Here is a 27,119-nt window from a genome sequence, read left to right as displayed (position 1 = left end):
TCCATCCATCCATCCATCCATCCATCATCCATCCATCCATCCATCCATCCATCCATCCATCCATCCATCCATCCATCCATCCATCCATCCATCCATCCATCCATCCATCCATCCATCCATCCATCCATCCATCCATCCATCCATCCATCCATCCATCCATCCATCCATCCATCCATCCATCCATCCATCCATCCATCCATCCATCCATCCATCCATCCATCCATCCATCCATCCATCCATCCATCCATCCATCCATCCATCCATCCATCCATCCATCCATCCATCCATCCATCCATCCATCCATCCATCCATCCATCCATCCATCCATCCATCCATCCATCCATCCATCCATCCATCCATCCATCCATCCATCCATCCATCCATCCATCCATCCATCCATCCATCCATCCATCCATCCATCCATCCATCCATCCATCCATCCATCCATCCATCCATCCATCCATCCATCCATCCATCCATCCATCCATCCATCCATCCATCCATCCATCCATCCATCCATCCATCCATCCATCCATCCATCCATCCATCCATCCATCCATCCATCCATCCATCCATCCATCCATCCATCCATCCATCCATCCATCCATCCATCCATCCATCATCCATCCATCCATCCATCCATCCATCCATCCATCCATCCATCCATCCATCCATCCATCCATCCATCCATCCATCCATCCATCCATCCATCCATCCATCCATCCATCCATCCATCCATCCATCCATCCATCCATCCATCCATCCATCCATCCATCCATCCATCCATCCATCCATCCATCCATCCATCCATCCATCCATCCATCCATCCATCCATCCATCCATCCATCCATCCATCCATCCATCCATCCATCCATCCATCCATCCATCCATCCATCCATCCATCCATCCATCCATCCATCCATCCATCCATCCATCCATCCATCCATCCATCCATCCATCCATCCATCCATCCATCCATCCATCCATCCATCCATCCATCCATCCATCCATCCATCCATCCATCCATCCATCCATCCATCCATCCATCCATCCATCCATCCATCCATCCATCCATCCATCCATCCATCCATCCATCCATCCATCCATCCATCCATCCATCCATCCATCCATCCATCCATCCATCCATCCATCCATCCATCCATCCATCCATCCATCCATCCATCCATCCATCCATCCATCCATCCATCCATCCATCCATCCATCCATCCATCCATCCATCCATCCATCCATCCATCCATCCATCCATCCATCCATCCATCCATCCATCCATCCATCCATCCATCCATCCATCCATCCATCCATCCATCCATCCATCCATCCATCCATCCATCCATCCATCCATCCATCCATCCATCCATCCATCCATCCATCCATCCATCCATCCATCCATCCATCCATCCATCCATCCATCCATCCATCCATCCATCCATCCATCCATCCATCCATCCATCCATCCATCCATCCATCCATCCATCCATCCATCCATCCATCCATCCATCCATCCATCCATCCATCCATCCATCCATCCATCCATCCATCCATCCATCCATCCATCCATCCATCCATCCATCCATCCATCCATCCATCCATCCATCCATCCATCCATCCATCCATCCATCCATCCATCCATCCATCCATCCATCCATCCATCCATCCATCCATCCATCCATCCATCCATCCATCCATCCATCCATCCATCCATCCATCCATCCATCCATCCATCCATCCATCCATCCATCCATCCATCCATCCATCCATCCATCCATCCATCCATCCATCCATCCATCCATCCATCCATCCATCCATCCATCCATCCATCCATCCATCCATCCATCCATCCATCCATCCATCCATCCATCCATCCATCCATCCATCCATCCATCCATCCATCCATCCATCCATCCATCCATCCATCCATCCATCCATCCATCCATCCATCCATCCATCCATCCATCCATCCATCCATCCATCCATCCATCCATCCATCCATCCATCCATCCATCCATCCATCCATCCATCCATCCATCCATCCATCCATCCATCCATCCATCCATCCATCCATCCATCCATCCATCCATCCATCCATCCATCCATCCATCCATCCATCCATCCATCCATCCATCCATCCATCCATCCATCCATCCATCCATCCATCCATCCATCCATCCATCCATCCATCCATCCATCCATCCATCCATCCATCCATCCATCCATCCATCCATCCATCCATCCATCCATCCATCCATCCATCCATCCATCCATCCATCCATCCATCCATCCATCCATCCATCCATCCATCCATCCATCCATCCATCCATCCATCCATCCATCCATCCATCCATCCATCCATCCATCCATCCATCCATCCATCCATCCATCCATCCATCCATCCATCCATCCATCCATCCATCCATCCATCCATCCATCCATCCATCCATCCATCCATCCATCCATCCATCCATCCATCCATCCATCCATCCATCCATCCATCCATCCATCCATCCATCCATCCATCCATCCATCCATCCATCCATCCATCCATCCATCCATCCATCCATCCATCCATCCATCCATACATACATACATACATACATACATACATACATACATACATACATACATACATACATACATACATCGTGCGAGTATTTTGTTCGTAACTAATTGAGAGAGGCTTTGCAGCAGCTGACGCATTACTAGCAAGCTGTGGCATTCAATGCAACAGTAGTCTGTTGCATTGCGAGCTCGGAAGCCAGAATCAAGAAGATTGAGCCTGCACTGGCTCTAACCGCAGCACCAACTGCACCAAGTCCTTCTGCTGCGTGCAAGAGTTGCGGCTTTCCCCTGATAATTTGCATGCTTGGGGGAGCAATATGGCGGACCTACGCGCAACTCTAGGTACTATTCTCGAATTGACCAACCCATGCAGCATCTGGCGGCGCAGGGAAGAAACAGAGTGGAGGTCCAGTAGGAGACGTCCCTCCCTAGCCTAATGGAAACTCGTTCGCAAAACGCTTATACAGCCGCAAAAACAAAAAGAAAGTGAACAGGAAACGAAATCTGCACCGTTCCGCGCTTAAACAATCGGCGCCGGAGGAATGGCCGTATTGAGAAACGTCACGCCGACAGTACTATTTTCTCCCGTTCTGGTGGCACGATTTTGTCTTTCCTGGCATCTAATATCTCCTCCTATCCTAAGGTTACTAACGCGCGAAGCTCCTGCGCAGCTGTTGTTCTCTTACTCGCCTCTGCTATCGCAGCGTTGGCACGCATAAACGACTACAACAACTGCAGGGATCAGAGTGCATCTCAAGCTCATGCTATTAAGAGAAAGCTATCGCTAAATGCGTGAAATGGAGCAATACATGACTGTCAGCTTTTTTCGCCGCATTTTTTAGGTGCCTGGTGCCAGTGGCACCGGGCTAAGTATTGGACAGAGACGAAAAGCGGCTGGCATTGAACTAACGTTCCATTAGGTAGGAAAGCAGCTTGCCTAAAAAAAAATCGCAGTTATAATTTCCCGTTAAATATAGTACACCTGATTCGAAGTCCCTCAAGAATTAAGCTCCGTTCATACAAAAAACAAATATCGATAAAAGACACTCCCGAAAGAGCAAAGGGTCGATAATGTTCAAATGCTAGGAGCAATGTAAAAAAATTTATTTAAGCACTCTCAATATACTTTGTATACATGCCCTCTTGAAGAAACAATTTCAAATTAGAATATGCACGAAGGAAACAAGTAAACTCAGTGTATAAAGATCCTTGAACTGTAAACGCAATCAGATTAAAATATTCCAGGCTAGTTTTCCAGGAACACTCCATCAGAGCAGCTTCCTCGTCAAAGTAATATTAGAGAAGTGAAGCCGAGAGACTATTCATAAGGAAAGCATTTCTTGTCAATCAGGAAATGAGATCAGAATTAGCTTTGAAGAGCTATAAGAATAGGTATGCAACAATGAACTCGTTATTCCGAAAAAGAAAACACGCTGAACATTAGCAAACCATTCACAGCTCGGCGCATGTTAGTTGCGAAAATACGAATGACCGCAAGAAGATAGGTTTCTTGGTTTATTGGGGTTTAACGTCGCAAATCAAATAAAGCTATGATGCTTGCGAGAGCAAGAGCACGTATGTCAAAAACAAAAGTATCCACAGCAAAGATAACGAAAAGTGATTGCAGCTCAAATTATGAAACTAAGTTTCCGTGATGCGCTGGTGATTATTGGTGGGGTCAAAGGCTTCAATATTTATTTATTTGTAACATTCTTTCAGACACAGGCGGTCTAGGATGACAGAGCAAAAGGCAGATGTTCTCTGCCTGACGAGGGCCCTGTCACCCTTACAGTGCATAGAAAAGTACAAAGGATTACAACATTATACAAGTGCTAATGTAACAACATTAAAATAAATAACATCCAATAAAAAGTTTAGTTGGTTATCAAAACATGTATGCTTAAAGCTTTGAGTTGGACAGTATGTAGGTTCTGAAGGCATTTTTGAAGGTTTTGAGTGCTCTACGTTGCTGTGATATGTCAAGAAAAGGTGGGCGTGTATTCATAAAATTAGGGATTAAATACGACATTGTTTGTGTACCATAGCTCGTTTTTATGGCGGGTAATCTAAAGAAATTCTTTCGAATGTTATACCGAGTTGTAGTGGGCTGGCGCAAGTTAGTTAACACTGAAGGATTTGTCATGATTTCGTTCCTGATATGGGTAGCAAGTTTCAGCTCATATAACTGATTTATTTTTTGGGCGTTATGTTTTAGGAACACCGGGGCCGTATGTTCCAGCCGCTCAAGGTTTTCGATGCATCGCATAGCTCGTTTTTGAAGAAGGATCAATTTGTCAAAGTTAGACTTGGTAGTAGATCCCTAGATTAGTAAGCAGTAATTGAAATGTGACTGAACAAGGGCGAAGTATAACCGGCGCTTTAGCCAGGCAGGAAGCAGGTACCTAATTTTGTACAGCATGCCAACAGATCTGCAAGCACTAGCATGTGTCTTGTCTACATGAGGAGTCCAGCTCAAGTGCTGTTCAAAATAAACGCCCAAGAATTTAAATCAAGATACCCTGTCTATTACTGAGCCATTGTATTTAACCGGGATGTTTTCGTCGTCAGGTTTATTTCTTGGTATGAATATGACATATTTAGTTTTACTAACATTTAATTGCGGTTGATTTACACTCAGCCAAGTGCACAATTCATTTAACCATGCGTTAGTTCGGCATGCAATATGGCCCAAATTATTTCCATAGAAAAACAAGGTAGTGACATCAGCGTAGATAGTTGTGTGAGGGGTACGTGGAATGCGTGTGAATTCATTAATGTAGATAATAAACAACAAGGGTCCCAGTATAGAGCCCTGAGGAACACCATATTTTATCTCTTTTAACTCTGAACGAAACCCAATAAGGTGTGTGTATTGCGATCTTCCTGATAAATACGTTCGAATCAAACTGAGCGCTACTCCTCGAATGCCGTAGAGCGGGAGCTTTCGGTACAGAATATTATGCTGAATTGAGTCGAACGGATTCCTGAGATCTAAGAACAATCCGGTGGTATATAGTTTATTCTCGAAATTACACAACAGTTTTTCTTTAGCTTTCAATAAAGCCATTTCTGTAGACTTATTTTCACGAAAACCGTATTGCTCTTCGGCGAAGGCTTTCTTCTCTTCAAGAAAGCTAGTTAAACGAATTTTCAGGAGACGCTCTAAAATTTTTGAGAAGACAGGCAAGACTGAAATAGGGCGGTAATTATTTATATCATCATGCCGACCTCCTTTATGTATAACTGCTACTTTGGCTATCTTCATGTTAACAGTGAAAACACCACTAGTTAAAGCTTCATTGCAAATATGACATAAAGGAGCGCATAAGATATCAGCAACGGCTATGATCGGCTCGACTTTGAGGTCATCTACCCCAACTGCTGTGCTTCGTTTTAAAGACGCAAGAAGGGAGAAATTTCACTTTCCGGGCAGGGGTTCAGAAAAATAGAATTTGAGCTTTCAGCACACATATAGTTTTCTATTTCCTCTTCAGTGCCACTAGAGTGTGAGCATGCACCAGCGTTCAAGAAATGGTCGTTAAAGTTTTGCGCTAACGAAGTATTGCAGTATTCAGTACCATTAAGAATTAATGTGCTAGGGATCGTATTATTGGTGCTTCCCATAAGGCTTCTCACTTCTTCCCATATTTTTTTAGGATTATTAGATATTGAACTAAATTTTCTTTTGTAGTAATCAGTCTTGGCTTTCTTAAGGTCGGAGTTCAACTTGTTTCGACATCTCTTGTACTCCGATAGTTTGTCTAGGTCTCTCGAGCGAATAAACGTGTTATACAATTTATCTCTATCTATGACCCTTATGTATAAGTCGTGAGTAACCCATGGCTTCCTAGCTGTTTTGTGTTTTCTGAGCTGTACTTGAGGAAATGCTTAATCGTAGCAGTCTTTAATTCTGCGCAAAAAGATGTCGTATGAGAAGCTGGGATTTGTTTCATTATACACGCAGTTCCATTGCACTGCTTCAATCAAGGCCCGAAAAGCATCAATGGTGTCTGGATTAAATTTCCGGTAAAAAACAGGAGCGGCACGGCTATACTTCTGTGCACATGGAAAAAAGCAGAATATAGGTAAATGATCGCTCAAATAAAACGTAAGAATTCCCGAAAAAACCTTGTCAGGGTTATGGCCGGTGACACACAAGCCAATCAGCGTTTCACTTTGTGGTGTTAGTCTCGTTGGCAAACGGATAACATTAGTACTCTGAAATGATTCGATCACATCGAGGAACCGTTCTGTTTGTGAACTTCGTACTGCCAGATTGATGTTAATGTCTCCAACCAGGACAATTTGCATAGAAAGTACAGACGCGTATGCAAGAAGACTACTTAAGAACTGAATGAATTCTTCAAGATTGCCCGAAGGTGGGCGATAAGCTGTGGCAATAATTGACCCCGAGCATTTGACAGTCAACGACTCATGATGATCAGTTATAAGTGAGAATTCTGGTATAACATCATACTGCAGCTTGTTATTTAGATAGAGTGAAATTCCGCCACCTCTCCGGTCTTTTCGGTAAACACATTCAGACTGGTAACCTTTGATGTTAACTGTATCATGTACATTCGAGAACCACGTCTCCGTAAAAGCAAGCATATCAAAACTATGATCCAATGAATCTAGAGCTGTAGCAATGTCAAATTGTTTTTTCTTCAAACTTCTGATGTTGACATGAAAAATGGACACACTATTATTACGGTGAAAAGAAGAACTGCGCAGGAGAGAGTTTAAGGACACACTATCGTGATACACGTCGTCGAAATGGCAAGCCATCAGAGTGCAAAGGAAAAAATAAACAGATGGCACGTCTACAAAGGCGCAGCAGCTCATACTATCAAGCGAAACACAATACGAGCTGCCCGGCACTCTTTCGGCGCTCGCACCTTCTCCGGCAATCACGCGAAACGCGCTCCACTGGCATCGGGACAACATAAATAGACCCGAAAACAATATTTGCGAATGTTTACAGAAGCGCTTAACTCGCACAGGCGGTTATCGTTCGTGCGAACAAACTCCTCCCGTCGAATTTTGTGCAGACATGCAGCGTGTCGCTTGGCGACATATTTCCCACTCGGAATAGCAAAGACCGTTTTACCCGATTCTTGCTGGTTGCTGCATCCAAAAGCGCAGAACAAAGGCATTCTTAGGTGTTTTCATGGACTCGTTAGGTGCGCAATCGCCAGCATGCGACCGTAGAATTTGTACAAGGTTCTTTCAAAGCCATGTCTGCGCAAGTCTCCGCACGATGTGTGTATCGGCGGCCGCTAGCAAGAAGCCCAGCGGACCATTTATGGCGGGAATAGACTACGTGACCCCGGAGGGTGGCGAAGCAAAAATGAACGCGGTACTCTTCCCGTTCCAGTGACTTTAACTGCCGCTATCTAAAAATGATGGCTCTAACGTATGGCTTGGACTAGCACATGAGAACGGTATATAGTTATAGGCAGCGAGCACCTTGCCCATGAATCACAAAAGCAAGGGAGTTGAGGCTGAATGAAGCAGTGTGCCGTGTGGTCAAAAGGCGACGAAAACGCTGACAGAAGCGAGAAAAATACCAGAGCGAAGCTCAGTAAATTAGCGCATCGAGAGTTCTGTAGTAGCAGAAGGGCTCGAAACGGCCGACTGCTCTCGCTCTCGTGTACGGCGCTCACGGTGCGGTGCGGACTTCATTGAATGTCGGCGTTAAATTTTGTCCAACCATAGATCATATTCGCATTCAGCTGCACTATCAGCAGTGTCTCCGATACCCTGCTCGTGATCTTTCCCGCTTCTCCTGTGTTATCTCCTCCTTTGCTCCTTTCCTTAATTCCTCCTTCCTTCCTATCTCCTTCCTCTCGCCCCACTGCGGTGGCTCAGTGGTTACGGCGCTCGGCTGCTGACCCGAAAGACGCAGGTTCGATCCCGGCTGCGGCGGCTGAATTTCGATGAACGCGAAATTCAAGAGGCCCGTGTGCTGTGCGATGTCAGTCCACGTTAAAAGAACCCCAGGTGGTCGAAATTTCCGGAGCCCTCCACTACGGCGTTCTTCATAGCCTGAGTCGCTTTGGGTCGTTAAACCCCAATGAGCCAATAAACCAAACCTTCCTCTCCTCTTTCCTCCCCCATTCCTTCTCGTCGTCCTCCTACTGCTGCTGCTGCAAGAACTAATTTCAGTAAGCATCGATGGGTCGTACCACAGTGCAGAAGGTGAAGCTACCGCGCTAGCTCGGAGAGCCTCCAGCGGCTTCACTGAAGCTTGTCCCAAGAGAACCCTCATAAACCGCGACAGATACAGCTCTCGATTTAACAAGGGATACTGCCCCGTTGCCCGGAACTAATTAGCTCATTACGCATATTGCTGCTTTTCCCCGCATGCTGTCTTTGGGGTAAAGCGTTCAGGGTAACGACGTTGTTCAGTCCGCTAAGCCGTAACCGTTGGCAGCACGGCACGTCTCGGGCGCGGTCGGTGGTTTTAGAGAACTCGCTGCAGTCGACTGGCGTTTCGCTCCGACTAACGCTGGTCGATCACCATGGCAATTGCAGGGATTCCTCCTGGCAAGCGCCACTTCCCCGCTCTTTTCATTCCTTAAAACCATGTTGCCCACTCTGCGGCCGCCACTACGCCCCGGAGGCTGTCCGCTAATAGCACAAGGGACTGGGGGCGGCGGGCATCGCGGGCGCGCTGGTCAGGACACCCCATAGGTTGAACCACTAGCGGAGCGGAGGCAGTGAGATTCAGAGATTCCTAGCATTTATTTCAAACATTGGTTGGTTGCCGAGGACGCGGCGAAAGGGCTAAGTCGCCTGTCGAAGTGCAATTCCCCTTTTAATTGTTTGATTCAGGGCAGCGGATGATTTTAAAGCAAAAATTCGAGAGGAGATGCATCGTATATTACTCGTAATACACAAAGACATTCATAAAGCACATGTTCACATAGCATAGATGAGTACAAAACTTAATATTTAAGCAAAAGAAATTCAAGAATCAATACGATTACAAGGAATTGCACTCAATGGCGCTAATATTTCAGATATTATGGCGAAAAAAAGCCCAGCATGCTTAGAATGATAGCGAACAAAATATCTACAGCGGGTAATTCTGGCCCAATTGGTAGCTTTCGCAATGAGTTTGCCAAAACACTGTTTTGAAACTGAGATGAGCAGAAAGAATATAATAATTTTAATCCTTATTTCTCAAGGTGCGCATCTGGCGGCCTCCTATTAAAGCTCTCGCAATACATGTCACCTCAGCACCCGTCGAGGCTATCGCCAGCACAAACCGCACAAAAGTGAACGCGTTCGGCGTGCTTTTGCTTCTCGTGGAAAACCCACATAGAAAAAATTACTGCCAAAGCTAGCCGTACCTTAGGTTATTTAAAACGTAACCTCAGAGGTGCGCCTTCTTCCACACGCCAGCTGGCATAGCAGACATTCGTCCGCCCTCAGCTTGAATACGCATCTTGCATTTGGTCACCCCACCAACAGTACATAATTAATTGCCTACAGCGCTTACAAAATCGTGCCGCGCGCTTCATTTATCGCAACTATTGCCGACATTCTAATAACTAACATTAAGGCTTCGTTATCCCTTCCATTCTTAGAATCTCGCAGAACAATAGCACTTATCTGCCTCTTCCATAAAATTGTTTACAACCATCATTCCTTCACACTACCCCTTACAAAACCGGCCCGCACATCTCACCGATTGCATAATCACCTTCGTTTTAAACGCCTTTCGGGAAGGACCACTGCATTCAACTCAACAGCCCTGCCCTGTGCAATCATTTATTGGAATAGTCTTCCTGAACACATTGTTCACATCTCAGATAGTTATTTTCAAAGAAAAAATAAGTAGCACTTTGTTCTGAAGTGTGTTTTTTTCTGAAGTGTGTTCTGTAGTGTGTTTTTCAATGTAGTTTTTCAATTTAGTTCTATTTTCTGGTTGGTTGCTTCTTATTTGTATAACGATGTTAAAATAACCATGTTCTACTTGCGAAGGGGAATGAGGGACTCGTTATAAATATGACAGAAGCCAACAGCCACAGAAACCAAGGGGCACAAGGGATATTTAATTTATTTATAAATTTTGTGGTGTTGATCAGTTTAGAATATTCTGAATACGTTATCGCTTAAAGCTAATTGATTAGAAAAGCAGAAGAGAAACAACCACTGCCGCTGGTGGGATCCGAACCCACGACCTCCGAATTACGCGTCCGGTGCTCTGCCTCTGAGCTGCGGCGAGGGCTGTCAAATCTTCTGCTTTCGGGGGTATTTATGTTTACAAATAACCTAACCTTGAGAGTGTTCATCAGCGCCACCCACGTTCATAAGATGCGGACGTGGAACGTCCTGAGTTACCGCAGGTGTGACGTAGAACGTCATCGAACGGAGAGGGTGGAAGCTGCGTGAGAACCCTCTTATGAGAGAGAGAGAAAAGGACGGAAAGGCAGGGAGGTTAACCAGGCGATGCCCAGTTGGCTACCCTACACTTGGGGAGGGGAACAAAGGGGAAAAAAGGAAAAAGAGCGGCAAGGAAATGAGTTTTCTAAGTGTCCAGCGACCACCATGTCACAGGGACAGAGGGCGCGCACTGAAAACTTAAAGATTATAGGCGGGAATGCAACCCCGAGTCCCTTAAGAAAGTCAGGAGCGCTTTCACCGCTTTCCGTTGTCTGGAAGGTTGAGCCCAAGGCCCCAGAACGTTAGACTCTGTTAAAGGACGCGAGTCCAAGCGGAGCAGAGAAACACTTAGGACACCGCGCTCTCGCTCAAAACGAGGGCAGTCACAGAGGAGGTGGCTGATCGTTTCGTCACAACCGCACTGGTCACACACAGGAGAGTCAGCCATTGTGATCAGATGGGAATAGGCGTTTGTGAACGCCACTCCCAGCCACAGGCGGCACAACAGCGTAGTATCACCGCGGGGGAGGCCGAATGGTATGTGATGTCGGAGCAAGAGGTTGAAGTGATGCGAGCGGGGTGACCAACCTCCAGGAGCAGACCACGACGTTACAGTCAGGTTTCGGGCGAGCAGTTGAAGGTGCCTTGCTGCGTCAGCTCTTGTCAGTGGTATGCGGACAGTGTTGGTTGTATCGTGAGCCGATCGAGCAGCATCGTCAGCTAAGGCGTTACCAACAATGCCGCTATGGCCTGGTACCCACTGGAAGATGATTTCATGATCTTGTTCGATTGCCTGGTGGTGCAGATATCGTATCTCCGCTGCAAGTTGCTCATGGTCGCTATGTCTCAAGGAAGATTGAAGACATTATAGGGCAGCTTTTGAATCACAGAAAACAGCCCATTTTTGAGGTGATTGTTGTGAGATATACTGTACTGCCGCAAGAAGCGCAGCCAACTCTGCTCCAGTAGAGCTAGTCCGATGCGAAATTAGTTGGTGAATTTGAGTCTGTCGCGCAGGAACGACCACAGCGCAAGCAGAACTAGTAGAGGTTACTGATCCATCCGTATAGACGTGAGTGCGGTCCGAATATTCGAAGTGGAGCATGGACAGTGTCAGTTGCTTAATGGCTGGCGTCGATAAATTTGACTTCTTCGCTATCCCCGGAATAGCAAGGCGCACACATGGGAGCCGCATACACCACAGAGGAGAGGGAGGTAGTGCTGCCGGGGTGAACTGTTGTGGGATCGACGACTGTTGCGTCGTTATCACCTTTGCAAATGCAGAATGTGGTCTCTGCAGTGGCAGAGGCGCAAGGTGATGCTGTGGAATCCTTGAGATATGACGTATGTGCATTCGCAAGCAGTCTAGGACAATATAAGTAGAGATCGGGTGGTCTTTGGCGAGTGCAATGCTACCCAGTGTTGATGCGCTCCGAGGTAGACCTAGGCATGTGCGAAGGGCCTGACCCTGCACAGACTGGAGGGCACGCATGTTAGTTTTGCACGTGTTTGAGAGTACAGGTGTACTGTACCGCAAGCATCCGACAAATAGAGCTCTGTACAACTCCAGCATTGCCTGGACCGACGAGCCCCAAGATTTTCCACCTAGAAATCGCAGTAAATGAGCGATAGATGTTAGCTTTTTTTTCAGTAGAGTGCAATGCGGGCTCCATGATAAATTGCGGTCGATCAGGATCCCTAGGAAACGATGAGTTTTGCTGTAAGAAATGACTTGACCGTCGATGCGTACCGGATATGGAGTCATACATTTACGTGTAAATGCCACTAGCGCGCACTTTTCTGGTGAAACGCTGAGAACTTGCTTCTGGAGATAGGAAGAAGTGATCGATGCTGCCCGCTGAAGTCTTGCACGCACCTGGGGACGCGTCACAGAGGAGGCCCAAATGCAGATGTCATCGGCGTACATACACATCTGGACGGTGTTGGGGAGATTCTCAGGGAGGGCGATGAGAGTCAGATTAAACAATGTAGGGCTAAGGACACCGCCCTGGGGCACGCCACGGTAGGTGTAATGCTCAGGCGTCGGGCCATCTTCACATTGGATAAAAAATGATCTTTTGGACAGATAGCTCTCTATCCACGCAAACATCCGACCACCGATGCCTACAGTTTCCAGCGCATCAAGGATGGCCTCATGGGTCACGTTGTCGTAGGCACCTTTTACATCCAGAAAGAGTGCCGCTGACAAACGTTTCAAGCGCTTCTGTTGTTGAACCGTGGATACGAGATCAACGACGTTGTCAATAGAAGAGCGACCCCGCCTGAAGCCGGCCATAGCGTCGGGGTATATTTTGTAGTGTTCGAGGTACCACTCAAGGCGCGACAAAATCATTTTCTCCATGACCTTTCCTACGCAACTGGCCAAAGCTATTGGCCTATACGACGAGAGCTCGAGTGGAGATTTCCCTGGTTTTAGAAGGGGTATCAATCGACTCGATTTCCATTCTTGAGGAACAGCACCGTCGAGCCAAGAGTCGTTGTAACGTTTGAGGAGCTCTTCTCGCGCGTCGTGGCCAAGGTGGGACAGCGCAGCATATGTGATTCCATCTGGCCCTGGTGAAGACGAACGACATCCTGCAAGAGCAGCGTCGAGTTCCTCGCGAGAAAAAAGGACATCCATGGCTGAGACCCGTGAGGCAGGAGGAACACGCCGGGAACTCGAAGCAGTTGGTACACCAGCAATTTTCCTGCAGTAGTCCGTTGCTACCTCAGACTGCTGTCGATCTTGATAGACAGCCAACGCATAGAAGGGTTGTCTTTGCTGCGGAAGCGTACGGAGGCCCCGCACAGTACGCCATATAAGGGACATGGGCTTGCGGGGATCCAAGTGCTGACAAAAGGACCTCCAGCGCTGGTTCGCCAGCTGATCCATTCTTCGTTTGATTTTTTTCTGCGTACGTCTCGCCTCCCGTAGATCATTTAAGTACTTGGTTCGTCTGTATCGCTTTTCTGCTCGCCGCCGAAGAGCACGCAGGCGTTCTAGTTCAATATCAAAATCACTGCGTATTCTTGAGGACGTGATGTGACTTCTCGCAACGTTCATAGCATTAGCTATAGTGTGCTCCAGCCTGCCAGTGAGGGCTTCTTTGCTCGTCTCCTCCATATGTTTTCGAAATACTGCCCAGTCAATTCGCGTGAGTTGGGTTGGGGAGGACGCACCAAGGCCGCTTATTTTGAGGTAGGTAGGAATGTGGTCACTTCCATGGGTCTCCACATCACAAAACCAGCGAACACTCCGGTGCAACGACCTAGAAACTAATGTCAGGTCCAGGCAGCTGCTGTAGTTACAGCCGCGCAGGTATGTCGGACTGCCGTCATTCATAACATAGAGATCATTGTCGGATGCAAATAACGCCAGATGTCTTCCTTTGGCGTTAATTCTGGTGCTTCCCCATAGCAAATGGTGGGCGTTAAAATCGCCAGTAATGATCCAAGGAGCACGGGGTTCTTCCATGATGGCTTTCAGCCTTTCGCAGTCTAATTGAGAGGAGGGTGACACATAAGCTACAATCAGTGTGAATTCTAGCGTTTTTGTCTTGATTAAGAAACACGCGTATTGATTGTCATTGTGAGGTGGAACTGGGCAGCAAACATACGTCATGTCAGTGCGGAGGTATACCAAGACTTGGCTGCGTTCCCCGCATGTAGGGGCGAAGAAAGATTCGTACCCGGAGAGCCTGATTGCTTCTGATAATTTGGGCTCGCAGATTACCAATATCGGGAAATAGTTAGTGAATACGTAAGGACGAAAACTTGACATTCGCGACCTCAGACCTCTTGCGTTCCATTGGAAGATTGTGGCGCCTCTGACTTCCTCACGAAAGGAGGGAAGGTGGCCAGCCATTATGGATTAAAGTCCTTGAAGTGCTGAACCCAGGGAGTCCAGCACTAGTAAAACGCTTCGAGCAGTTGGGGATTGCAGAGCCTGTAGGAGGGGCCGAATTGCGTTGACCACGGTCTTTAAAATCACGAGGGTCTGGCGGTCTTGCTCCGGGAGCCCGTCTGCAGCGGCCGACGTGCTCGGCGATGGGAGCTTACGTGGAGGGGCCTCAGGAGGACATAATGGCGGAAGCGCAGGCCAAGGATCGGAACCTGATGACATCTGGCCACCCTTGTCCACAGAGGGCGGACGGAGCACACTGGGGCGAGGTGGAACAGGAGGTGGAGGAGGGTGAGCAGGAGGCGCCAACAGCGCGTCGTTGCGGCTGTCATTCGCAGCAGCCTGTCTGGATTTCCTCTTGCGTCGGGCACGTCTCTTGCGAACGATCGCGGCGGCTTCGCGGTGCGTCGAGCTGTCTCGGACCATTTGTCTTAGGACAGCACGCTCTTCTTTTAGCCGCGGGCAGTCTCTAGATGAGGCGTCATGGGGACCGTTGCAGTTTGAACACCTGAGAATTTGTGCTGTGCATGTCTCAGAATCATGAGGCTCGGCACACCGGGAACACACACTCGCGTTGGCGCAGACTCCGCTAACATGGCCCAGTTTCATACAATTCGTGCATTGTAGGGGCTTTGGTATGAATGGCCGTACTGCGTGACGAAAAAGGCCTACCTTCACATGTGACGGAAGGCTGTCGCCTTTGAAGACAATCTTGACACAGCGAGATTTCCCAAGACGTGAAACTCGGAGAATCACGGTGCCTTCGTTTCCTGGCTTCACAAGTATGGGCAGATCTTCTTGCGTGATCGTTTCATCGACGTCATAGATGACGCCAGAAGAAACGTCCTCGCCGAGCGGGATAACTGTACGGACCGAAATGCCTCCGAGTTCAGTGATGGCCCGCAGTGATTCGAGTGCTGGCGCATGATGGACGTCAACAGCAACAACGTTTTTGCGCGAGTTCACGCGAACGTCTTTAATTTCGTTCGGCACAAGGGCCTCAAGTTGCATTGAGACAGCTTGCCTGTTAAGCCGCCTCATGTTGTGGGATCGATGCGCAGGCAGGATGAGAATAGTATGCTTCGATGCTTGGCCAGGTGTCTTCACCGTGGACTGGCTCGATGAGGAGCTGGCTTTTAATAGTCTTCTTTTGGTCCTGCGGCTGAGGTATGTCTCAAAATCACCTTCAGTACTGTCCTCGCTGAAGTACTCTATGGTATCCTCGCTGTCGGGGTCACTGGGAAGGCTGCAACGCTTCCTCGAAGAACTCGAGGAAGGAGCCGGCAGTCTGGACGGATGCCCAGGAGGATCCACATCCATCGCCGTATGACGGGGGCGGCGTCCCCGCAATACACACACAAAATACACTAAAAACGCTGGAGACGGATAGAAAGCGATTCCACAAGGATGCACTTCGTCGTCTTCGTTCCGAACCCTCTTATGCTTCCTATGGCGTCAAGGCTGCCAGAACCGAGGCCCTCGCTAAGCAATTAAGCAAACAAGCGAAGGGGAATGAGGGACTCGTTATAAATATGACAGAAGCCAACAGCCACAGAAACCAAGGGGCACAAGGGATTTTTAATTTGTTTTAAATTTTATAAACTATAAATTTATATATTTATAATTTATAAATTTATTATAAATTTATAAAATATAAATTTTATAAAATTATTTATAAAATTCCCAGAATATTCCAAACTGATCAACACCACAAAATTTATAAATACATTAAAAATCCCTTTTGCCCCTTGGTTTCTGTGGCTGTTGGCTTCTGTCATGTTCTACTTGCTTCTTTTTCCCACTCCAGTTATGTAACCCCCCTCACATAATACTCCAGTCGGAGCCCGTGAGGTATTTGAATAAAATATAAAAAAAATAATTTCATTCTTCTTCTATGTGTGAACATTTTAAGATTATCTCCCATGCATCTCGTGATGGTATACTTTGGGAGGCAGCTTGCCTGATTCGGTCAGAAGCAATCGGAAATTTCTAGTCTTCAAAGACGGCGAACCAAAAAAGCAACATTTCGCAGAGACGTTACCGATGGGACCGGAACAGCGCACTGCCAAGCCAGCTTGCCTACGTCGCTGCTGAGGACACGCGTGAGGAGGATGATGATGATGATGTCCTCAGGCTTAATAGCGTGAGGTTGTGCCCCCTAGCTCGTAGGCAGGCGCCTGCTGAGTGCGGTCCGACGGCCGCTCAAAAAACAGCCATAATCAGTCATCCGCGCCAAAATAGCCCGAATGATGACTTCTTAATGGGGTAATAATCGTGTCTTACAAACGAAAATCTAGCACATTCTCAATACTTTCAGATTTTTATTCAGCATATCTTTAACATTACAAATGACTTGCTTCGCATTCCTAAAAAGCCGGCCAGGGGATCGGGTGGCTGGGTGCCTGCTTTAAACTTGTTAGCAGGACTGAGGGGGTAATCGAGAATCCTTCGCGTTTGATGAGGCTCACTGCCCGCTACAGTCTTCGCACTCGTATTGTCATAGGTGATAGGTTGATTTCCCTTAAATACTTTCCACTATTCATTGTAAACGTACCCAGGAATTCTGGACAAATGTATTTTTGAATGGGCAACCGTTTATGAGCGCAATTTTTTATATAATGTAACATTTCACTATACTAATCAATATACCCGGCGAGCACCAGACCGCAATGTTATATTTTTTTATGCTGTGAAAAGCCTTCCCAATTGGTTTTTGACGGCAGTTTTAAGTGTTTGATGCGATCGTTGAAAAAACCTTAAAATAAAGATTTCGCTACATATGAGAAGAATGAACCATTACCTTTACTATTTCCATAACCATACCTTATAGTAATCCAATATTCAAATTTTGGTCCAAGAAAGCTGGACTTCATCAGGGTGCACGCGGGACATTGCTATAGTGGATGGTATTCATCGCTTATCTTTCTTTAACACTGTTTGTTTCCACTTATGCTTTTTCAGAAACCGCGATCAGACAAAGTATCTGCTGAAGACATCCGGGGAAAAGGTGCGCGAACTTTGGGAACGTGGAATCACTCTCTTCGGATACCTGAACACCCCTGCCTACTACATCGATGGGGAGAGCGCCAGGATGGTGCTTATGAATATAAAGGTGGGTGAAAGGTCTTTCTTTTAATACCTAATTTTTAAGCCGAAGGTTCCCGGCCTGTGCTGAAAATTCAAGCATCTCGTGGCTGAAAATTCAAGCATCCCCAAAATAGTTATTTAGGAAAGAAAATGCGCAGTAACTGTCGCAGTTTGGATTGAACTCCTCAACCATTCCGTAAGAGAAGGGAAAAAGAAGGAAGGAAAAAACCTTGTGGCTTTTTAACCACAATTTTAAAGCAGGAAATGCTTAAGCATTTCCAAGTTGGCCCACCCACAAACATCGCAAAGGAAAGGACTCGAAAAGTTTTGGAAGCAGGCTCACCCCAGAAAACGGATTAAAGGAAATTGTGGATTGTGCGTAGATTGATGTGGATAAGTGGGCAATGAAGGTGAATTAGTCGGTCGATTAAGGTAAAAGAGTGGGTAGGATTGGTGCAACCCCACATGATAATCCAAAAAAAGGTACTCGAACATTTTCATCCTTAGTTTTTCAAATTTTCAGGGAATGCTCTTCTCGCGCATCTCAACAACGTTTTATTACGCTGAGCCCATCTTGAAGCTTGGAAGGAAAGCTACCTTGGCGCAAATAATTTCACATACAGAACAGAAACGAGGTGACAATGAACAGGCGCTCCTCGACTGTTTTGTGCATGTGAAATTATTTGCGTCAAAGTGTTCTTTTTTTTTCGGACTTTCAAGATGTTAAACCAACTAGCCCGGCAACCTGCCTTACATCGGAACACATATGGCGTAGAAAGTGGAAGATTGGAGAGCTGCGCGGTAGCTCAGTTGGTAGAGCACAGTACGCGAGATTCAGAGGTCATGGTTTCGGATCGCACCGGCGGCATGAGGCTGTGAAAAAGAAGCAAAAATTCCCTTATGCATTTCTTGGTTTCGGCGCCTGTTCGCTTGTTATATACCTACCTATAGCGTGCAGGGCTACTCACAGTGTTTATCTCCTTCTTTGCGTAAGTTGCGGCACGCAAAGGAAGACACTGTGGGCTCAGCTGTTATCTCGTGTTAAGGGGCTACAATACACGCTGCATCGTATTAACACAAGGTGCAGACAGCTCAGGGAGGCACAGGCGCCGAGAAGTATGGAAAACATTTGCACGCTCATGCAGTTACCTGAGCCGCATTTTCCTAAAGCGCATTTCTTTGCTGCGTGCAATGATGGTTGCGCCCTTTACGTGTATGTCGGAAGCAGTAATTAAGCGCGCCTCAGGGGCACATAAGCACATATATCTCCAATAAATATATTACAGTCCAACATCGAATTTTGTTATTGCCTATGGCAGCACAACGTACGAATGTTCGCTGATGTCTGCCTTTTTTTCCCGATGACGGAATTTTTTTGCTAATTGCTAATGTGGATTTTTTTTCTTCCAGACAATTGTGGACTTGCTGCAACCAGTTGCCCTGGGGCGCCCACTCTTCACAGTGTTTGCGGCCGTCATAGCCGAGTCCTTAAGCGTGGAGGTCCTTTCGAAGGCCTTCCGGTAAGCCACCACTCCTACCTTCTTGCCTCTGTACGACGTGAAAACGCTGATACGCGAACAAAACGGGATAGAGTTTCAATGTGGGTACTGTTATCAATGTTTCGGGGTGTCACATAATCTGAGCCTCTGGTGGCATCATCTAGACATCTATTATTGGACCATTTAGTGTGAAACCCTTGGGGCAGGCCGAAAACCGATTTTCGCTGTGGTGTCTCGACTCCTGTGGCATTCTTGCAGCGACACGTACCAGCCTGACATTGTCGTGTCCCTGGGCCACTACTACATGCAAGACAAGGACTTCGACCGCTGCTTGATCATTCCGCCAACGCTCATATATGCGCCTCCGTACAATACCTACTACTACAGTCTGGTGAGCGGGTCACGAGCATGCGTGGCCAGCAACGCGTGCATGCATGCGTCGCTGTACTTTCCTGCGTTCATTCGGAAACCATGCTTAGTGCGGCGTTAGCGGGCAAAGCATGTGGCTGTGGGGTTTTAGCACGGACCTGCTTATGCGGCATTGTGTGCGGTCTCTTTATTAACGCGTACCAAGGTGTAGCAAGACTACACAAGAGGAAAAAGGAGCGAACAGTGTGGACTGGTTGTTCTGTGAGGAAAACAGCATTTATTTTTACCGTATATAAGCGAACTGTAAATGTACACACTGACTTTCTTTATCGCAAGAAAAGCCAACAGCAGTTATGGCGGGCTTACAAATCATGGTATTTTATTTGGCGGCAGTCTCACGATTCAGGGTACATTATCCAGATGGCTTTTAAAAGACAATATCCGAGTGTGATTGGATATCACACAGTTTTGTGGCGGTCGTTATTGTCCAGATCAGCTTCATGACATAAAAGATTGTCGTCCTCGTGTGCAGCCAAACCTAGGCACGTTGTATTGCCTACGAAAAACATGCCGCCGGCACTTGGTCTCCGAGTTCTAACGCTAAGGCTATAGTCGGGTGCTACAAGACTTTAATTATTCGATGAAGTTATCAGTGTTAGACAAGAATTCTCTTCTTTTATTTTTTTGTTTTTGCTCTATAACGTTTTAAATATTGGAGCCTATATGTGGGATGTTCATGTGTGCACGCGAGTTCCCCTTGCTCCTGTATGTTAAGTGCAACATATATGTTAAAATATGCAAACACTGTATTTGCAATATGTATAGACATCAGCGCTGCTGAACAAAAAGTGCAAGGACCTCGTCAAGCTGCTTCTATCAGGCTTTTCAGGCTTCTGTCACGCTTCTATCAGCTCCTTCTATCAGACCTTCGCATATATCGAGGTTTAATCCCTGAAATGCGCTAGCCTGTACTCCAAAACATTTCATGCTTGTGTCTATGTCTGGAATGAACCTTAAATGAGCATGACCAATATATAAAGAGCACTAACCGAGCGGCCTTCACGTATTCCACTAGCCTTCATTAGCAGTCATTTTTACTTAATCATGTTACCACTGATAATACTCCTTGCCCACCTTTATATATTTTGCGTTTGTCATAAAAAACTCGTTGCCAAATCTATGGGGTCAGCACATCCGCCTTCACTAGCTTCTTCCGAAGCATGGGGATATTCGTTAAGCTCCAGGAGTCTAAGGCTTCTTTTGTGCATGAAAACATGGCCTAAATGGCCGCTACAATAGGTCAGTGGACGGGATGTTACTGATTCGATGCCGGCCACGGCAACCTTGTTTGAATGTAGGCTAGATGGAAAGACGCACCTGTACTGTGGTTCTGGTATACGATGATGAACCTAAGTTGGTGGAATTGATTCAGGATCTAACCTTTGCTACGGGCCTCGCAGCAAAGGATTGTTGTGACGCAGCAAAAGATGGCTGTGATATCAGTTTTCGTGCCAGTGCATCTTCCTCTCATAGATCGTGTAGTCTCGGCACACACAACCAAATTCAATTGGCCGCAAGGGCGGCTTAACGACGGCAAACATCATGCGAAATGAACAACTGTGCCATGCTTTCTCACTGCGAAACGCAGACAACCGCACATGAGGCAATCCAGGACATGGCAAACGCTGGCATCAGCGTGGTGATGGCGCCTTCGGTGGCCTTGTTTGGGCGCTGGTACAAGCCGCGCTACGCTGACCCCGCTGGTACCAAGGGTTTTGGAAACTACACCGCGTTCCAGGAATGCGGCTACATACCGGAAGACCAGAAGGGGAGCTACGCGCAGGTGAGTCACCATCAGCCAGGAAAAAAAAATGCATTACGTTCTCCACAAAAACAAAGGTAGACCGCGAACTGAGAAATCTAACTTGAAATGGGAATGAGAATCATGGGCGCCGACATTGAGATACAGAAAAGAGGTTTGGTCTGACGGCACTCCAGAGGTAATAAAGGTAAGGAGATGACTTGGGCGCGACATGCGATGGTCGCAGCTTCGACATTGACCACTGCTTTGAATAATCGCTGCCATTAATAATCTAATGTCCAATAAGCTGTTGTCATAACCTTCGTGGTACCACCCACAGTATCTTAGTGCGACAAAGAGCATTGCTGAAATAGGAAAACAACTATGTACGGAGAAGAAACCGAGTGTATCATGTCCTGGAAAACTTGAAGTTAAACACAGTCTTCTAGTCAGGAGCTCGTTTCACTACTAATGGGGTCAGTGCCTCACAGCGAGGTTTACTGCTTTTCGTGAGAAAGTCTGCATCTTTGACGACGTGCCTGCAGGTCTGTCTATCACGAAAGTCTGCTAAAGCGTTTCTTTAAAATAGTTGGTCGCTCAACATGAAATGCATCACGAAAAGCGCAGTAACACGATAGATGTAGGTCTAGCCCTCTCCATGCTCTACTTATTATTCCCGTGCATGTTCCGCTAACTTAGATGCCTCAATTGTGAAGGTCCTGACTTTCGCAGGAAGACGCTGTTCTTTTGTGTCCAGGAAGTTTATGCTTTCTAGTTTAAGGAGGCATGCATTAGCAAGATACGACATGGGAGTCTAGAAGGAAAGCATTGCATTCCCAATTTTCGCTGGGCAGTACATTAGGAGCAGCACCGCCGTGTAGACTCGTTTCCTACAGGACGAGCCTGTCTTCCTTGCACGTATGCTGCGCAAAACTACGTTGAAAACATTCAGTATTTAGCTGCATGAATATTAGGCTGCAACGGTACATAGCCTGCGGAAAAAACAGGCATAGAAACTGTCTAAAAAAGCACAGTGCAGAGACGCCTTGAATTGTGCCACGTCAAAGCTTTACGTGTGATGTCACTTTCGAGATTTTAGCGTTCTCAGAATTAATAATAATATTATTACATTTTTTTTAGTCTAGTCGATTAGGGACAGTTGGGAAGAAGTTTGAAATACTTGCCTGGCTTTGTCCCCATATACATGTAACACCTATACTCCGAAGACAGTACAGCCAAACGTACACGTACTTTGCACGCGAAAGCGGAACGGAAAGCACTTCTTAAACTACAAAAGGCCCGTTCAGCAAATACAATCTTGCTTAATAAGGACATCACAAAACTCATACAAGTGAGTACGCAGGGTTCTGGAAATCAGGATTCTACGCACGCAGTGCAGAAGGGACCAAAGTTTATACGACTGCTCTCTGCACAGGATAGCACCAACTAGGGGTAGGAAACTGCAGTTTTCTTTGACAGAAAGAGTGATTATGTCAGGTATTTTTTACCTAATGCGCGCTAAAGACCGAATAGGCAGTAAACTCTCTTCGCCAAAGCTTACAGTATTAACAACGTGGTAAGATTTGCACTTGTTGTCTAGGCAGCCTATTCACCGCTTACGTAATGAACGATTTCCTTCAATCCTTCTACAGCTCCCCTTATTCAGTGGGATGCTCAACTTTTTGCGCACTTCTGTTCGTCACAATGCTTAAACCTCCCGCCATCCACGGAGGGTTGCCTGCCCTTTTTCGCTGAACCTCGTACATCATCGCGCCACTCCCGCGCGGCAAATGTTCAGACTGCATTCTTTGATGTGATTTTGTTCTCATTCACAGTTTTATCCTGCAGTAAAGATTCTTCAGCAAACCTTAGTGCACTAAAAGGTGCACCTTTATGTTTTTTAATGTTTTCCTAAACCTTACCTAACGGAGGAAGTTACGACAACAACGGCACTTTATGCGAAACTCATCTTGATTACGATTCCTTCATAAGGTGCAGAGTCTAGCACATACATATGTACAGACCGTAAGCATAAACCTCATAAGAAGCAGGACAATGAATGCATAAAATAGCATTTTTAAAACTCTTCCTTTAAGCAAGGTAGATTTATTGTCCTGGGCTCACAATAGTGCGCTCAATTTTCCTTGTGGCCTCCACTCTGCACACAGGCATAAACAATTACAAATAGCCATCCAAGTTGGCTTTTATTTTTTCAGCCTCATTTACAGATTATGGATCGATGAGTGTTCTTTCTTGTTCTAATTACTGACGTCAGATTTTTTTTCCTTGTTGTAGGTCTGCACAAACGAGTCATTTGGTCACTACTTCGCGACATGCGGTCCCGCAAGGATTTTGTACAACAAGGCTGTCCAGAGATTGTTCTTTTATGATACTGACAGCACGCATCGTTACAAGGTAAAGCTCCTTTTCTCTTTCGAGTTATTTTATTTTCCTTTTGTTATCACACCTCTTTGCCACTTATTTGTTATTATTTCAGTATTTTTTTATTTCTTTCGTTTTAATCAATTTCTTATGGCCGTTTAAAATTTCCAGTTTTACTATTCCGACGCTATTTGCAGACAACTAATGCACACAACCGATCTGACAATGACCTTTTCACCATCTTTCGCGTAGATTAAGGGCCAATAAAAAGAATTGCTTTGATATTGGCCATGGCAACCAATTAGAGAATTTTCTTCTGTAAGAACCGGAAACGCTCAGCCGTACTTAACCTCTATACTTCCGTGACATAGCTATAGCCTATTGGTAAATTCTAATTTAAATAGGGGTGACACGTAATTCTTTGATATGTCTGCCTTACACTGATTCGCAGCGATGGTAAGTAAGCGCTCTTGTAACGTAGGCTTATCGGATCAGCTAAGCCTAATAGAGCAAGGTTCGCACCGGTCACCGTTCACACTGCACTGCCTCGCACAAAATAAAGCTAAGACTGGGCAGCGCTCCTTTTAGACTCGAGCATCTTGCGCTCATGTCTCATGGTGTTCCTTTGCGGTGTTGTTCTTTTGTCTAGGACTAACGCTCCCCAGTCACAGTATGCACGACCAACTAGCCCCCTACAAAACGAAACTAGTCGTCTGGCTCTCTTTCAGCTCTGCTACCTGAAGCAGACGCTGATAGATTTCAAGTACGGACTGGCCGCCTACGACCTCGAGTTCACCGACAGCAACGGCGTCTGTGGCCAGGAACAGTACCACGAGCTCCGTACGCTGCGGCAGCTGCTATCTTTCTTCAACACGAGCTACACGGATGGGCGGCATTTCGAAAAGTGTGCGTGTGTTTCCTTGCCCTAAGATAAGCAGCTAGCAAAGAACAGGCATGTGTAGCATTGGCGAAGTCTACCTTAGTGCTAAAAGTGAGCTATCATTGATTCGCGAGTACAAACCGAATTGCGCAATTCCTTCTCATCAACCAGGCAGTGTTGGTCAAATGTTTAGGGGAATCCCCCACGGTGGAGTAGATTTGTAATAAGGGAGTAATTTCTCATTGACATCATTGACATTCTACTCCACCCTGGGGGATTCCCCTAAACATTTGACCAACACAGTTCCCACTTCGAGTTATTGATCAATTCGCTCTCGCCCTACCATAAGCTTGCCGTCCCGGTTAGCTCAATTGGTAGAGCGACTGCTGCGGTGAAGCGGTGGTCCCGGGTTCGACCCCCGGACCAGGACGAATTTTTCTTTAACTGCGAAGTTTCTGAGAAAGCTGTATGGCTTTCCTTTGTAGCCGTATGGCTGCGCTTAGGTGGATGTCAATGAGTAATTACTCCCTTATTACAGGCAGTGTTGTAACACGAACTCGCTGCAGACGTGAACATTACAAAAGTGCTGAAACGGAAAGAGTCAAACTGTAACGAAGGACAAGAAAAGCTTACTGTCAAACCAGCAATGCCTGATTAGCTTCTCGCTGACTTGGGTCACTTCCGGAATGGACATATGTTTCAAATTGTTGTCTTTCTATTCGCACTGAAAGCAAGTGTTCGGTGGAAGATCTAAGATTATTGATGTATTAATAATTTTTTGTAGTACCTAAGACAAAATTGGAAAGCGTGCTTGCGTATTGTAAATTATGCGTCAAAAAATTTACATCGCCCCATATTGTTTCTTTAATTAATCACTGACGGTTTGACTCAACAGTAGCCAGTTTAGTTTATTACAAATTAAGAAAAAAAAGATTTCGTTCGGAGATCTTGGAGATGCGTTAGCGTAGCTAGTTGAGTATTTCGTAAATGGGCTGACCGTATTAGTACTATTTGATGCGCTGCTGTACGCGCATTTACTGAATGTACTTAATATTTTTGTGCATGCTGTGCGCATAGTGTACAAGATTACATTCTCGAATAGATCCATCTATGTTCCTTCAAACTGGCAGATGCGTTAACAGGTGGCTGAAGGAACATGAAAGGACACTTTAAAGTAATTCCCTTGCACTCGTTGGTGATCATTATGTACAGCCAGCCAAATCGTTAGCTGGCGTGTGCGACGGCCCTTTTTTCTGCTCTGCTGCACTTTGCGATGAAGCAAACTTGTGGAAAGCTCAATATTAAGCACGGGCTTAGTGAGCCTATGCTTAGGTTTGATATCTTGGCAAGTTTGCTCCGTTACAAGCTACAGGAGCACGGAAAACGCGGCCGTCACGCACGTCAGCTAAAGATTTGGCCGGTGGTACTTAATTACATGCGTACCGATACTCGGGAACGCTATCAATATTTTAGGATACAGGGAGAAATTCACACGTGAATCATGGGTGCTTTATACATTGAGAATAAAATTGAACATGCAGTGGACATCCATATGTGACATTGTGTGACAAGCAGGTGGCCTGTCTTGCCTCCCACTGTTAGCAGCTGCAATCGTTCCAGCTGTTTTTCGAGACACTTGTTCGGATGTTGCTTCCCATCGTGTTTTTATGTGTGCCGCTTTTTCTACTAAATTCATTCACCGCTTGTCTCTGCATGTACAGAGGTGAAAAGCCTTGTCAAGAGCGCACCGCCGATGTGATGCCAAGCAAGGCAGGGCCATCTAACGTTGTCCGCCGACCTTTAGATTGCTGTCGACTGTGCATGCCCGGTAAAAATACGGCAGCAGCCTGTTCGTTGTCCTGTTGCCAATAGCCGTTGCGGACGTTTGCACCTACCTCTCTAAGGGCGCTAGCCTGTTACGCCTCGGCACCCACCACGCTACCGTGTTACCGCGCTTGAGTCGAGGCGGCCGGGCAGCTATGCGCGCGATGTAGCCGTGAGCAGATTCCAGCTTTCGATAATTTAACGCATTTCAGAAACTACGAACGCGCCACGAGTACGAGTGCCGAACATCTTCATATATACCAGCTCTGTTGCTGCCATTCCATCGTTTTTGCTCTTCATTCTTTTATCATCTCTTTCTTAATCTTGTGCAGGAGTATCGCGCTTGATAGTGCAGTTTCATTTAATGTGCATTTCTTCCACAAAACATCGTACGGATTTGCGTAG

The 27,119-nt window shown here is 46.4% G+C and overlaps 1 protein-coding gene across 1 annotated transcript in view; it reads left to right on the top strand.

Annotated features, from left to right (window-relative positions):
* Positions 1 to 15,938: 15,938 nt before the first annotated feature.
* LOC149337752 (uncharacterized) overlaps positions 15,939 to 27,119 on the top strand; it is a 51,429-nt gene continuing 40,248 nt past the window's right edge. Inside the window, exons 1-7 of the mRNA XM_089554508.1 lie at positions 15,939 to 16,039; positions 17,834 to 17,984; positions 19,370 to 19,479; positions 19,717 to 19,849; positions 21,476 to 21,670; positions 23,924 to 24,043; positions 24,739 to 24,916. Of these exons, the coding sequence (XP_089410634.1) occupies positions 15,939 to 16,039; positions 17,834 to 17,984; positions 19,370 to 19,479; positions 19,717 to 19,849; positions 21,476 to 21,670; positions 23,924 to 24,043; positions 24,739 to 24,916 (988 nt within the window). The remainder of the gene's footprint in view (positions 16,040 to 17,833; positions 17,985 to 19,369; positions 19,480 to 19,716; positions 19,850 to 21,475; positions 21,671 to 23,923; positions 24,044 to 24,738; positions 24,917 to 27,119) is intronic.

This window comes from Amblyomma mixtum, chromosome 7, assembly GCF_055824585.1.
Source record: "Amblyomma mixtum isolate Tamu chromosome 7, ASM5582458v1, whole genome shotgun sequence".
NCBI lineage: Eukaryota > Metazoa > Arthropoda > Arachnida > Ixodida > Ixodidae > Amblyomma > Amblyomma mixtum.
Note: the sequence above shows the minus strand (reverse complement) of the source record. Positions and strands in the feature narration are given on the sequence as shown.